General features: G+C 43.5%; 1 protein-coding gene across 1 annotated transcript; it reads right to left on the bottom strand.

The window, feature by feature from the left end:
* Positions 1 to 895: 895 nt before the first annotated feature.
* LOC113633984 (polyubiquitin-like) lies at positions 896 to 1,664 on the bottom strand. The gene has a single exon (XM_027132665.2). It carries the CDS (start codon positions 1,636 to 1,638, stop codon positions 946 to 948), a length of 693 nt encoding a protein of 230 aa, XP_026988466.2. The 5' UTR covers positions 1,639 to 1,664; the 3' UTR covers positions 896 to 945.
* Between the last annotated feature and the right edge of the window lie 12,932 nt (positions 1,665 to 14,596).

The following is a 14,596-nucleotide window of genomic DNA, read 5'->3' as shown; positions in this document are numbered from 1 at the left end:
TATATAGCTGTCCAAAAAACCTCAGTGGCTCACATCCTTATAAAATCTGACACAGAATAAGAAAATCCTTACAACTGTAACATTAGCAGAAGTGACCGAACAATAAATAAACAGGCTACAAAATAATTCGCAGAAAATAATTTGAGTATAAAGGTTTATTGTTTTAATTATTAAAATCAGATATTTTAATCCCATTACATATAAAAAAGGGGTACATAAAGTACAAGTAAAATGGAATAAGCTAAATTTGTTATACTGTTCTTTTTTAAAATCCATTATAAAATATAAAGTCCCAATTGTTAGTTAATCAAATTATTTCAGATCATATCAAGATGATGTTCTATGTGGTACAGATTGATTGAAAAGTGATTGTAAAGTGAAACTAAAATGCCTTTGACTCCCTCTACTGGTAACTGCTATAGTTTTAATCCTGTCTGACATCCAACAATGATTTACTCCTTCCTTATAGGTGTGTGTTGAGTATTTTGTGTGACCTTTTTGGGTTTTGTTAAGTTAGGTTGCTAATTCTCTATTTTATAGGTCACATGCTCGCAGTGTGTGTCTCGTCACACCCATCGTGACACCCATTTTTCTGTTACATCTATACAGGTATTTTAATACACACCTATGTTTTTGATGGTTTTACAATTTAGCCAGTGGATTACTGATAGTCTAATGGTGAATTTTTTCATTAAACAGTGTACGGTGACCCATACTCAGAATTTGTTCTCTGCATTTAACCCATCAAAAGTGCACACACACAGCAGTGAACACACACAGCAGTGAACACACACAGCAGTGAACACACACCCGGAGCAGTGGACAGCCATTTATGCTGCGGCGCCCGAGGAGCTGTTGGGGGGTTCGGTGCCTTGCTCAAGGGCACCTCAGTCATGGCCGGCCCGAGACTCGAACCCACAACCTTCAGGTTAGAAGTCAGACTCTCTAACCATTAGGCCACGACTGACCCATTAGGCCACGACTGACCCCTGAAGCTATAACGAGCTTGTTGAGGAAGCTGCAGGTACAGGTGATGGACTGGCCAAACATGTCTCCAGACCAAAATCCTATTGAGCATCTGTGGGGCTTTCTCAAACGGAAGGTTGATGAGTGCAAGGTCTCTAACATCCACCAGCTCCGTGATGTCATCATGGAGGAGTGGAAGAGGACTCCAGTGGCAACCTGTGATGCTCTGGTGAACTCCATGCCCAAGAGCGTTAAGGCACTGATGTTGTAGTCAGAAAGAGTATGACCATCTTCCAGCTGCTTGCCGGCAAAGATCAGCCTCTGCTGGTCTGGGGGGACACCTTCTTTGTCCTGGATTTTGGCCTTGACGTTCTCAATGGTGTCACTTGGTTCAAACTCAAGGGTGATGGTCTTGCCAGTCAGGGTCTTTACAAAGATCTGCATGCCACCCCTGAGGCGGAACACCAGGTGGAGGGTGGACTCCTTCTGGATGTTATAGTCAGACAGGGTGCGACCATCTTCCAGCTGCTTGCCGGCAAAGATCAGCCTCTGCTGGTCTGGTGGAATACCTTCTTTGTCCTGTATTTTGGCCTTGACGTTCTCAATGGTGTCACTTGGCTCAAGTTCAAGGGCGATGGTCTTGCCAGTCAGTGTCTTCACAAAGATCTGCATGACAATCTTCTAATCTTTCCATCTGTTTATCTACATGGAATAATAATAATAATAATAATAATAATAATAATAATAATAATAATAATAATAATAATTAGATATTACCAAAACAGTAACTACCAAATAAAGCTTATTTAAGTGTTTGTTTACTAGTGACTAGTATTTCAATGGGCCCCCAAGAAAACAAAAGCTAATTATTTGTAAATAATTCTTACTTGTAATATGTCTTTGTCCAGCAGGGGGCAAAATCTGATCTAAAAACAAGCTTCACACACAGTCAAACATGCTTGCATTGGGCATTGCATTTTATTGGACCTCCAGACAAAACAAAAGCTATGAGAAATAACTTTGCCCAATTGGGGACAAGATAACAATAAACACCTGAATTTACAGCATCCTATGGGGCATTTCACATTTTGCTCTGAGACAGCATAATGAAGAGGACCTACACTGCATTACAGTCACTTGACCTCATTATTGACCCTGTGGTTCTTTTATGAATTTAGTTGCATCCGTCAGTTTTGACCTAGGGTTATGCTGACTAATGTTTGACATATACCAGCCAGTGGTTATCCAAAATAATATTTAAACATTTCTGCTAATTTTACTCAAAAACATTTTTTATAAGGTTTATTGTTCATGAATTAAGTATAATAAAAAGCATAAGAGGTGCAAAAGTAGTTATTCACATGAAATTATGCCATGTTTTTGAGTGGTGTGTGTGTGCATGTGTGTGTGTGCATGTGTGTGTGTGTGTAGCCCATTATCGGTGGATCAGATTATCTCTGCTGGGCATAATAGATATCACAAGTGTAAAATGTTTACAAATGTAAGGCTGATCACATAGAATCGTGATCATTGTAGAGTTAATTTGACCTGGGGAACAACAGGTGTTATTTGCTGCAATTAAAATTTTCTAAATGGTTTCAAAACAATATCCGGGCTTTGAAATATACTAGTTTGTAATATTTCATCAACTTATGTGCCTCTGATCATAACTACAGGTGAAAAAATGCAGAATTTCTGATTTTTTCAGATTTTTTTTTTACTAAAAAATGAGGCATTATTGTATATAAATGAGGAAAGTATATAAAGGTGCAAAATATATTTTAATGTGTTTGGAAATAAGTTGACTAAAAAAATGGCTATGAGCTTCTAAATTGCATAGTAAAGCAGGGAAGATACTGTAATATGTGAGTTAAAAAACAGACACTATTTAATTCCCACAGCTGACATTTCAGAACATCCGGGTTCTTTGAGAAGTGAAAATGACTCAGCAAAAATGCTCAGCGTCAAACAAAGACAATGTCACTGTCATTTTGACTAGAAAATTACCTTTATTTATTTAAGCCCTTTGTCTAAGTATAAATTCAACAGTAGACTTTGTGTTACTTAAACAAAGCATTTGGATTAAAATATCATTCACTACAAGCAGGTAACCTGTAATTTAGTAACGCAATTCACACAAAAACATTACAAACAACAAAACATATAATTATATTATATAAAGTTTGTCTGTATAAATATAATGTCCTCTGGGGGAAAAAATTACATTTTGAAGAAATATGTATGTTTCTCACAAAAACAAAACACAATGCAAAGTTAGCTACTACTACAGAACACTGCGTATAGAGAATCAATTGAGACACACAATAAATTTGGTTCCAGTTGTTTGTGACTCTTAAAAGTACAGACATAAATAACAAGTTATTATCTGCAATAAATATATCTGCAATACATTTATTTTATGTGTTTTTATCCATTAGAGGGAGTCAAAGACATATTAGTTTCAATTTTCACTAACATATGGTCAATAATTGAAAACGTGGTCGCACACTGTCCCACATACACAGACTCACATACTCTATGTGTATGTGACAAATAAAATTTGAATTTACAACACCCAAAAGAGTTCTACACTCAATCATATACTTTGCCTGAAGGGTGTACAGTAAATGTCCTATTGTGTTAATAGACCAAGCAGTTCCTTCAACAGTCTGATTTATTGGTTGGGTTGGTTTCTGCAATGTTACAGGTGAATCATCTGAATGGAATGTTACTACTAAAGAAACAGCAGTGAAGATACTTAACAGCTAATATTAGTTAATTCCTTTCATTTCTAAGGCAGTGTGAGATTTTTACACAATCTCATTTTAGTATTATATATTGCGCTATGTGGCCAAAATCTATACAATCTCCTTATGCATGCTGTATCCAGGAGCCTGTTCCCCTGTAGTTTTAGTGTAAGACACTAGTTCTGTATATGAAACTTGTTATACATAATGAATGCAATGTAAACAGATCACCAACACCACTGCATTAGTGCATTATTGACCATCATAGTGTAATATACAGAGGGGCACAGATTTCTGTGGATTCCCAGAAATTCTGTTATCCCTAAGATTTAATGAATTATTTACAGTTTCTGTAAAAAAAACACAAATTAATTGCAAATAATAACCTGTTTATGTCTGGAACCAAACAGCTGGAACCAAATTCCTTGTGTGTGTCAATACACTTGGGAAATAAACCTAATTCTGATTCTGATTCTGATTAAAACCTTACAGTGGTTACCACTAGGGGGGAGTCAAAGACATTTTAGTTTCACTTTTCAATCACTGACTATCAGTGTTGTATAAAGTACTAGAAAGAAATATTTGAGTAAAAGTACAAATATCGTACTAGAAAAAGACTTTGGTGGAAGTGAAAGTCACCTTTTAGAATATTACTCAAGTAAAAGTCTTAAAGTATCCGATATTTACAGTACTTAAGTATCAAAAGTGATTTTCTGATATTTAATGTACTTAAGTATTTGAAGTAAAAGTAAAAAGTTAAATTCCAGTGATTTTCAGTAGGCATAAGAGCTGGGGCAGTTCTAGGATTTCATCTTTAGAGGTTTTAGCCCTCAGTGAGAATTTAAAACAAGAAGAGTTTTATATTATATATTATATGACTACATAGTAAGCCAAAAGTTATGGTATTATTTAAAATGGCAAAAGTGGACACCAAAATTTTAAGCATGATATAATGAGGCCAGTCTTGAATCAAATCATGTGCATTCTCTACAAACAGTGTGTCCAATGAATTCACTCACTCACTCACTCACTCACTCACTCACTCACTCACTCACTCACTCACTCACTCACTCACTTTCTACTGCTTATCCAAACTACCTCGGGTCACGGGGAGCCTGTGCCTATCTCAGGCTTTAAGACCAAATCAATACATGTTATTTTTATTTAGTATTGAATGGAATGTTTGCATTAATATTTTGTTTGTGCTACAACTATGGTAATAAGAATAGCGAAATGTCACTGCTTTTGGTTGCCGTATTTGCGGCTTTCAGCCGATTAACGTTATAAAAGCCTCCAGCTCTGAGTACGCGTGCACACACATTTTTTCTGATTTTATTTTGTGGTAATGAAAACGTAGTGGAGGAAAAGTGAAAGTTGACATAAATTTAAATAGCGAAGTAAAGTACAGATACGTGAAATTTTTACTTAGCTAGGTACGGTAACGAAGTATTTTTTACTTCGAAACTGATTCTTAGCAAAGTATTTACAAAAAAAAAAAAAAAAAAGAAGAAGCCTACCTAGATGTCTTATTTCCATTCTTGTTACCATCTTTTTAAAAAAGAAAGACTAGCTTGGGAATGATTTTGTTTGGAAACATGATTCAGAGGAGAGCGGTAGATGGGTAAACGAGTGTAAAAAATGTTCTTCTTATTCTCTAATAAATTTCTGTAAAAAATCTTTCTCAAAGTTCAAAGAACTCAAAACTTCCTCTTTTCATGAATACTTCTGTTGCTAAAGTTGCTAAAGACCTTCGGTACTTATTAGGTCAGTGTGTTCCGAGGGGCGCCGATCATCTTTGCGGCTGCATTCACTATCCTCTGAAGGGTCTTGCGATCAGCTACACTGCAGTTCCCGTGCCATACAGTGATGCGGTTCATCAACACGCTCTCTAAATGTCTTGTTTAATTGTTTAATGTCTGTATGTATGTTGCACCGTTTGACCTGTGAGACACGACATCTCGTTCCACTGCATGTCTCAACATGAAGTGAAATGACAAATAAAGAAACTTGAACTTGAACTTGAATGATAATGTGATGTGCTTTGTGAGTGAAAATTGTTGCCAGCATTATGGAATTAAATATATATGTAATCTTTTGGTGGTTTGGGAACATTTTGGAGATGACACAATATACATTATACAGAAATAAGACTGTTATGTTACAAGTCTTTAGCGATCATCTTTCCGCTGATCAACTTTCTTCTCCTTCTTCTCCATTTTGGTCCTCATTTACTCATTTATTGTCTATTATGATGATTAAAGACATGACTCTTGCTTTTCGGTTCAGATTTTAACACCAACCTCAAATCCACCCTTGCTACTGTCACATCTCATCCTCGTCCGTTTCATTATTTACCTGTTAAACCTTGGTCACATTATGCAGTGTCACCAGTCTCAGATTTCACTGTTATGCTGATAAAATAGATCCTGTAGTAATAACAGTGATCCTGACCTCTTTTACACTCCGGAGGTGTCTGATTCATCCTGATACCCTACTTCTAGCTGGAGTCTCATCACTTGGTAACCACTCGATGTTGTTAAGGATGTCTCAACATGGACAGCCTAAAGACATGTAAGATTGCTGTGAATAGAAGCACTTAGACACCATGAAGATGGCTTTCAGTTGCAATTGATACAAACAGTGTTGGTCTCAAGTCTCCTTCAGTGAACAATTGCTAACTTTGACAACAAGACTTCATGTTAAAGCCAGAATGAATTTCTTGTTTTACGCAACTGGACTGTAATGATGAGTCGTAAGACTGAGGATCCATTTGCAGCTTTAATATATAATCTCGGAAACAACAGGCAGAGTTCAGTACCGGTAAACACGACAGTGTAGGTGAGGCAAAAACGTAGTCAGAACAACAGGCAAAAGGTCAGGGCAGGCAGAAATCAGTCGTGAGGCAAAATACAGAAACAGATCAAAAACCAGAAACAGGAACAATCAGACAACGCTCAGAATGATAGCCGTAGCAAATCAAGACTTCGCAGTGAAACGGAGTTCAAGTTCATGCTTTATAGGAAACAGGTGATTGAAAGCAGCTTGTGGTGTAATCATGACAGGAGTGGTGGTTTGTGGGAGATGTAGTTCAGAAGCGCTTAATACTCCGGAGACGATTCTCTCCGTTGTGGGTGCGGAGGTGAGGCAGGTGTGCTGATCATGACAGAGCCCCCCCCCTGCGAGCGGCTCCTGATGCGAGGACGTGTGCGACGTCGAGGTCTACCACGAGACCGGGGAGCGGGCCTGTCTGGGTGGCGTAGGTGGAAGTCAGTGGTGAGTGAAGGGTCCAGGATGTCCCCTGCCTTGACCCAGGAGCGTTCTTCCGGGCCGTACCCCACCCAGTCGGCTAGGTATTCCAGGCGGCCCCGTCGGCGCCTGGAGTCCAGCAATTCGTGGACCTGGTATGCCTCTCCCTCGTCGACCAAGAGGGGTGCTGGTGGTTCGGCGGAGGTTTCTGGGTCTCTTGGTGGTCTCTCCGCGGGTTTCAGAAGTGAGGCGTGAAAGGTGGGAGATACGCGGTATGACGGGGGTAGTGCCAGGCGGTAGGAGACTGGATTAATCCGTCTGATGATGCGGAATGGGCCCACAAACCGTGGGCTGAGCTTACGACAGGGCAGACGGAGGCGGAGGTCACGGGTGGACAGCCAGACCCACTGTCCGGGTTGGTAGTCGGGGTGCTCACGGCGGCGTCTGTCGGCCTGTGTCTTTTGCCTGCGAATGGCTCGCCGTAGCTGCCGGTGCGCCGCGCTCCACGTGTCCCCGCTGCGACGAAACCACTCGTCAACGGCCGGTAAGTCCGAGGGTGTGTCGGACCAGGGTTGAAATCCCAGGACGCACTGGAATGGGGTTAGACCCGTGGCGGGTTTGAGGAGAGAATTCTGAGCATACTCAGCCCACATCAAGTATGTGCTCCAGTCGGTCTGGTTATCGTGGCAGTAGGAGCGTAGGAACCGGACGAGATCTTGGTTCAACCGTTCCGTCTGTCCGTTGGCTTGCGGGTGGTACCCCGAGGTGAGGCAGATGTTCACGTTGAGCTGTTTGAAGAATGCCGCCCAGACTCGTGAGGTGAACTGGGGACCGCGGTCGGACACGATATCCTCAGGCAGGCCATAGTACCGGAAGACAAAGTTGCACAATGCCTCCGCGGTCTCGAAGGCTGTGGGAAGTTTCGGCATGGGGATCAGACGGCAGGCTTTGGAGAATCGATCGATCACGGTGAGGATAACCGTGTGGTTGTTGGAACGGGGAAGGTCGGTGACAAAGTCAATTGCAATGTGGGACCAGGGGCGTTGAGGCGTGGGCAGAGGAAGCAGTAAGCCCGCGGGGAGCTGATGAGAGGGCTTAGAGGTATTGCAGATTGTACAGGCTCGGACGAATTCGCGCACGTCTGTGGCTAGAGTCGGCCACCAAAACTGGTTCTGAGCCAGGTGTAGGGTGCCTGTGATGCCGGGATGGCCGGCGCTGGGGTTGGAGTGTAGGAGCTCCAGGAGGTTCGTGCGCCAGTTCTCGGGCACATAGGTCCGGGATGGAGGGCAATTGGCAGGTGGTGGTGTGTGGGCGTTGGCCTGGGTTATTTCCGTCATGATGTCCCACTGGATGGGCGCGAGGATGTGGGCTTCGGAGATGATGGGTTCAGGGCTTGTGTCCGGGCCGGGTTCACGGAACATGCGGGACAGGGCATCGGCCTTGATATTCTTGGTCCCCGGCCTGTAGGTCACCGTGAATCTGAACCTCGTGAAGAACATGGCCCACCTCGATTGACGGGGATTCAGGCGTTTGGCGGCGCGAAGGTATTCCAAGTTCCGGTGGTCGGTGAGCACGGTGAACGGGTGTACCGCGCCCTCTAGCCAGTGCCGCCACTCCTCGAATGCTACCTTCATGGCTAGCAGCTCTCGGTCCCCCACGTCGTAGTTGCGTTCCGTCGGAGATAGCTTGCGAGAGAAGTATGCACACGGGAACATCTTGTTGGCCGGGCCCTGGCGTTGAGACAGTATGGCCCCCACCCCCGTATTAGAGGCGTCCACCTCTACTATGAACGGCCGGTCTGGATCCGGGTGGTGGAGAATGGGAGCTGAGGTGAAGCTCGCTTTCAAGCGCCGGAATGCCGTTATAGCTTCAAGGGACCAGGTAAGCCGAGTGGATGCTTTTTTGGTCATCGAGGTGAGCGGGGCCGCAATCGTGCTGAAACCACGGATGAAGCGGCGATAGAAATTAGCGAACCCCAGGAAGCGCTGTAACTCCTTCAGGCTCTGTGGTCGGGGCCACTGTAGTACTGCGCGCACCTTGGAGTCGTCCATGGCGACCCCCTCGGCTGAGATGACGTAGCCTAGGAAGGTCGTGGAGGTCTGGTGGAATTCGCATTTTTCGGCCTTGGCGTACAGACGGTGTTGGATGAGACGTTTAAGGACTGCCCGCACGTGCTGGGTGTGTTCCTCCATGGTCTCTGAATATATAAGGATGTCATCGATGTATACGACCACCCAGCGGTCCAGCATGTCGCGGAACACGTCATTAATGAATGACTGGAACACCGCGGGACTGTTCGAAAGGCCGAACGGCATGACTAAATATTCATAATGGCCTGATTGGGTCGAAAAGGCGGTCTTCCATTCATCCCCCTCTCTGATCCGGATGAGGTTGTAAGCGCTGCGTAAGTCCAATTTCGTGAAGTATCGGGCCTGGCGGAGCTGTTCGAGAGCCGACGGCACGAGGGGAAGAGGATACCGGAACTTGACTGTCATGTCGTTCAGAGCCCGGTAGTCAATGCATGGGCGGAGGCCTCCATCTTTTTTCTTCACGAAGAAGAACCCGGAGGACGCCGGGGAGACAGAGGGTCGGATGAAGCCCTTCTGGAGCTCCTCCTCGATGTAGGTTTTCATGGCTGCCGTCTCTGGTTGCGACAGCGGGAAGATTCTCCCTCTGGGTGGAGTGGATCCAGGCAGAAGTTCTATGGCGCAGTCACTGGGCCGGTGCGGTGGCAGTTCGGTGGCCCGAGTCTTGCTGAAGGCCGCCGAAAGGTCTTGGTATTCCGCTGGGAGATTAGAGGTGGTGGAAGTGGAGCATACAGAGAGCGTGGTGTTGGGTCGTGGGGTTTTCGGAGGCAGTGGCTGGTGTCGGTGGCATGCTTCGCCCCAGCTTGAGATGTGCAGGTCTCTCCAGGAGATGACGGGGTTGTGAAGTTGGAGCCAGGGGAAGCCTAGGATGAGGGTGTGACGCGGGGAGCGGATGATGTGGAAAGGCAGGTATTCTTGATGGTGAGGGCCCACCTGCAGCCGGAGACGCCTGGAGATGTGCGTGATGTGGCCCTCACTGAGCGGCCTGCCGTCTACCGCCTCCACTGCCAAAGGAAAAGCACATGGGATCACTGGCACGTTATAGGCTTGCGCAAACTCCCTTGACATGAAATTGCCCGCGGCGCCGGAGTCGATTAGAGCAGACAGATTAATCATTTTCCCCCGTATTTCAACTTGTACTTGTACTACCGCGCAGTTCGAAGATTGAGGAATGAGCGGGTCAGGATTCACCGATGTGTTCCGTCTGCCGGGCGGCTTGTTGGGGCAGGCGACCAGTCTGTGACCGGCTTCTCCGCAGTAGAGGCAGAGTTGGAAGCGGAAGCGTCTTGCTCTCTCCTCAGGCGTGAGGTGCGTGGCGTCGAGCTGCATGGGCTCGGGGTCCGCCGGTCGGGCTGTGCGAAGTGTCTCGCGCGCGTGTCGGGCGGTGTGCGTAGGAGGTCGACGTGTCCGCATCAAATTGTCAATGCGGATGGACAGGTCAATGAACTCCGTCAAATCTCTCCCTTCATCACGGCAGGCGAGCTCGGCTTGTAGACCCGGATGCAGCCCTTTGCGGTAGATCACCTTTAGGGGTCGCTCCTCCCAACCTGTCTCGGCGGCGAGCGTACGGAATGTCAGCGCGTACTCAGCGGCGGGACGGTCGCCCTGAGATACGGCCAACAAACGCTCCTCTGCGCTCTCACCCGTGGCGGAGTGCTCGAAGACAGCGCGGAATTGGGAGAGGAAGTGTTCAAACGTGGGGAAGGCGGAGCCATCCTCTTGCCAAACCGCCGTGGCCCACTCCAGCGCTTTCCCGGTGAGGAGCGTGCACACAAACGCTACGCGGCTAGCGGCGGTCGGATACAGGGACGGTTGTTGCGCCACAAATAGCTGACATTGCATTAAGAAACCTCCGCATTTTCCAGGATCTCCGTTAAACTTTTCCGGAAACGCGAGCCGCGGGCTGGTGACAGCTGGGGTCGCGATTGGATCGGCCGGCGGGCGGGGCGCCGGTGCCGGAGGGTTCGGAGCCGCAGCGGAGCCTCGCAGACCTTGTAACGCCGCAGCGAGCTCTCCGATGAGCGAGGTAAGTCGCGTTAGTTGTTGGTGGTGTCCGGCGAGCTGCTGGGCTTGAGCGGAGAGCTGGGTGGCAAGCTGAGAGACGGCTGCTGGATCGCTTGGTGGCGAAGTCTTCTGTAATGATGAGTCGTAAGACTGAGGATCCATTTGCAGCTTTAATATATAATCTCGGAAACAACAGGCAGAGTTCAGTACCGGTAAACACGACAGTGTAGGTAAGGCAAAAACGTAGTCAGAACAACAGGCAAAAGGTCAGGGCAGGCAGAAATCAGTCGTGAGGCAAAATACAGAAACAGATCAAAAACCAGAAACAGGAACAATCAGACAACGCTCAGAATGATAGCCGTAGCAAATCAAGACTTCGCAGTGAAACGGAGTTCAAGTTCATGCTTTATAGGAAACAGGTGATTGAAAGCAGCTTGTGGTGTAATCATGACAGGAGTGGTGGTTTGTGGGAGATGTAGTTCAGAAGCGCTTAATACTCCGGAGACGATTCTCTCCGTTGTGGGTGCGGAGGTGAGGCAGGTGTGCTGATCATGACAATAATGAAGATGCTTAGTGGAATATAACGGAGTAAAAGTATACATTTTATCTAGGAAATGTAGTGGAGTAAAAGTGAATGTTGACATAAATTTAAACAGTGAAGTAAAGTACAGATACGTGAAATTATTACGTATCTGTACTTAGTAAGTTTTATTATTAAGTATTTTTACTCCGTTACATTACAACACTGCTAACTATCACATATAGTCAGTGATTGAAAAGATAGTCACACCCTGTCTGACTACAACAGACAGGGTGTGAGTCTACACTCGATCTTGTCCTCTGCCTCAGGGGTGGACAGTAAACGTCCTATTGTGTTAATGCACCAAGTAGTTCCTTCAACAGTCTTCCACACTTCCTTTATTATTATTTATTTTTTTAATTTACCAATTGTTTGTTTTACACTTAAGTGTACCAAGCTTATGAGTTACCAATAAAATATTGACAAGCATGGAAAAGATATATTTTTTTTATCTTTCAACAACTGAATATAGTAATGTCTACTTATGTTGGGTTGTTGTTGTTTGTTAGTTGATTGCAGGTTGATTTCATATGCTTTACAAATAAGTGACAGGGTTGACTGATTCCATATAACATTGGTAAATATTCAAATAGTTCCTGCCTGCTGCAAAATGAAACAATTAATGGGTAAAACCAGAGCACGCAAGAACTTCCTTCTGAATGCTGACCTGTCCTGTATTATGCAAGGGTAAAGGTGCATGAAGAGAGCTATGCAGAGAACACATTAATAAATATATATATTTGTGGCTATAAAAGTTTTTTTTTTTCCTAAATACAAATTATTGCTCAATAAATGAGCAATGTATTGGTCATGTACACATTCATACACGGTATGATGTGAGGTTGTTTTTGAACTGTCAAAAATAGACCTTAGAATGATAACATTTGAGTTTATATGAGTAGAAAAGGGACAATATATATAAAATTAGATTTATATAAGCTGTGTATAAGGCAATGAACATACAGTATAGGAGAAGATTGACATTTTGCTTCCACACAGAATCAGCAATTTTTGCTGATATTTTCTTAATATGTTTCATTTATAAAGCAAACTATGTCTATAGAATTAGTAATCAATGCACATTACCTTTTTTATGTCCACTAAACGCAATGTGTGTGTATATTTAAGGACAAATCAGAGAAAACATTTATTAGATAAACATGTACAGTATTGGGTATGGATTTGCATAAATCTGTGTCATTAATCTGAAAACATGTATGACTGATCTAACATTACAAAAGTAAGAATGAATGAAAATAGCTCCGTCACTCTTTTTATTTTTTTGAAATTACACAGGCAAACATACACAAGGCATTAGCAGCTATCTTAGGGGCAGCTGTCGGTAAGTAACATACAACCCCAACATCCACACCCAGGTACAGTACATATCAAGTAAAGTTAGGTTTGTGTGAAATAACATCCTGTTAAATTTGATTACACATTCTTAAAGTCTTTATGTTCATTACTATACTTTAACAAGTAGATGGCTAGTGAGTCTTCTGTATAGAACTGTTCTATTCAAATCACATCTCTATTAAAATGCCATCAACTGCTGCTATTGTATGTTTACAATAACCCATTTATTGTTTACATCTTCTTATTTCCACAATGGTCAATTACAGACTGCCCAGACTGCAAGCGACTGATCCCACTTCAGTTCACAATTGACTAGCCAAAAACAATGGAACCTTGTTGTTTATTCTGATTGATTGTGTGCTGAGGATATGGTTTGTGTGCTGAAGTTGCTAAAAAAAATGTTTAAAAAAAACACAGACTTATTCAGACTTATTCTTATTCACACACACACACACACACACACACACACACACACACACACACACACACACACACACACTGTAACGAGTCTGTCTGTGTTTTCCCCTGTTTCTGTCTGCTGTCATTTCCTCCTGTTAATTGTTGACCCTGCCCACCTATTTGTTACCATGGACATTAACTGCACTCACTCTCTTCCCCAGGTGTCTTGTCTCAGTCTGTAATTGCCTCCATCTTGTGATTGGTTCTTGTTCCCTATATCTACTCTGTTTGTTCATTTCCCTATTGTGAGTCGTTGTTGGTATGTGCTGTGCTGTTGGGTTATGTCTGGTCCTGTTTCCTGTCCTATTCAGTGTTCTGATCTGTTTTGCCTGCTTGTTTGTTACTTGTTTCCTGTTTTTGTCAATTAAAAGGATTAACTGCAAATGGATCCGCACTCGCCTTTGTCTCATCGTGACACACACACAAAAAAAAACAAAAAAGAATACTGTACACTAAATGTCCCCTTTTTGTGTCATTTGCCCTCAAGTTTAAACCTCTCTTGCCCCATGTGTGTGTTTTAGGAGTGTGAGAGGGAGAGGCTCACGGAATCCTCCAAGAGGAGGAGATGATGATGAAGACTCTGGCACATGAAGAGGAGTTACTGAAGGTAAACATTTCTTCTCAAATATACATGACTACTTTTGTGAACCGTGTATGTGTGTACTTGATTCCTCCGATTTTTAAGCTATCTTTATAAGTGTTTACATGTGAAAACACTTTTCGACATGAGTGTGTTTTAGGAGTACAAGCGAGAGCAAGAGACTCGCAGTATATTATTCAGTAATTTAAAGTAAATCTTGATAAAAAATAATGCAGCTTATAACTATTTGAAATGTGTTAACAATGCAATTTTTTGAACATATAAATATTCCTTTCATTGCTTACTGTAAAATAATACATACTTTATAAAATGTATTAATACTTTGTTTTAGAATTTGCCTTTGAAATATGGACATAAATGCTATTAAAATATTTGCCATTTTATTCACATACTGCTATTTAGTAGCAGTAGTAGTAGTAGTAGCCTTTATTGTCACTGGTCACACGTACCATGAAATTAGCCATCAACCTGTCCAAACATACAATATGACAAGGGGGGGGGGGGACAGGACAGGAAGACAGGGAATTGAAAAGAAATACAGCATAACATG

The sequence above is a fragment of the Tachysurus fulvidraco genome, chromosome 1 (genome assembly GCF_022655615.1).
Source record: "Tachysurus fulvidraco isolate hzauxx_2018 chromosome 1, HZAU_PFXX_2.0, whole genome shotgun sequence".
In the NCBI taxonomy this organism is placed as follows: Eukaryota; Metazoa; Chordata; class Actinopteri; order Siluriformes; family Bagridae; genus Tachysurus; species Tachysurus fulvidraco.
This window is presented reverse-complemented; position numbering and strand designations above follow the sequence as displayed.

Bases quoted from the DNA above. Each gene is read 5' to 3' on its own strand.
- LOC113633984 (XM_027132665.2), bottom strand. From the start codon at position 1,638: ATGCAGATCTTTGTGAAGACACTGACTGGCAAGACCATCGCCCTTGAA.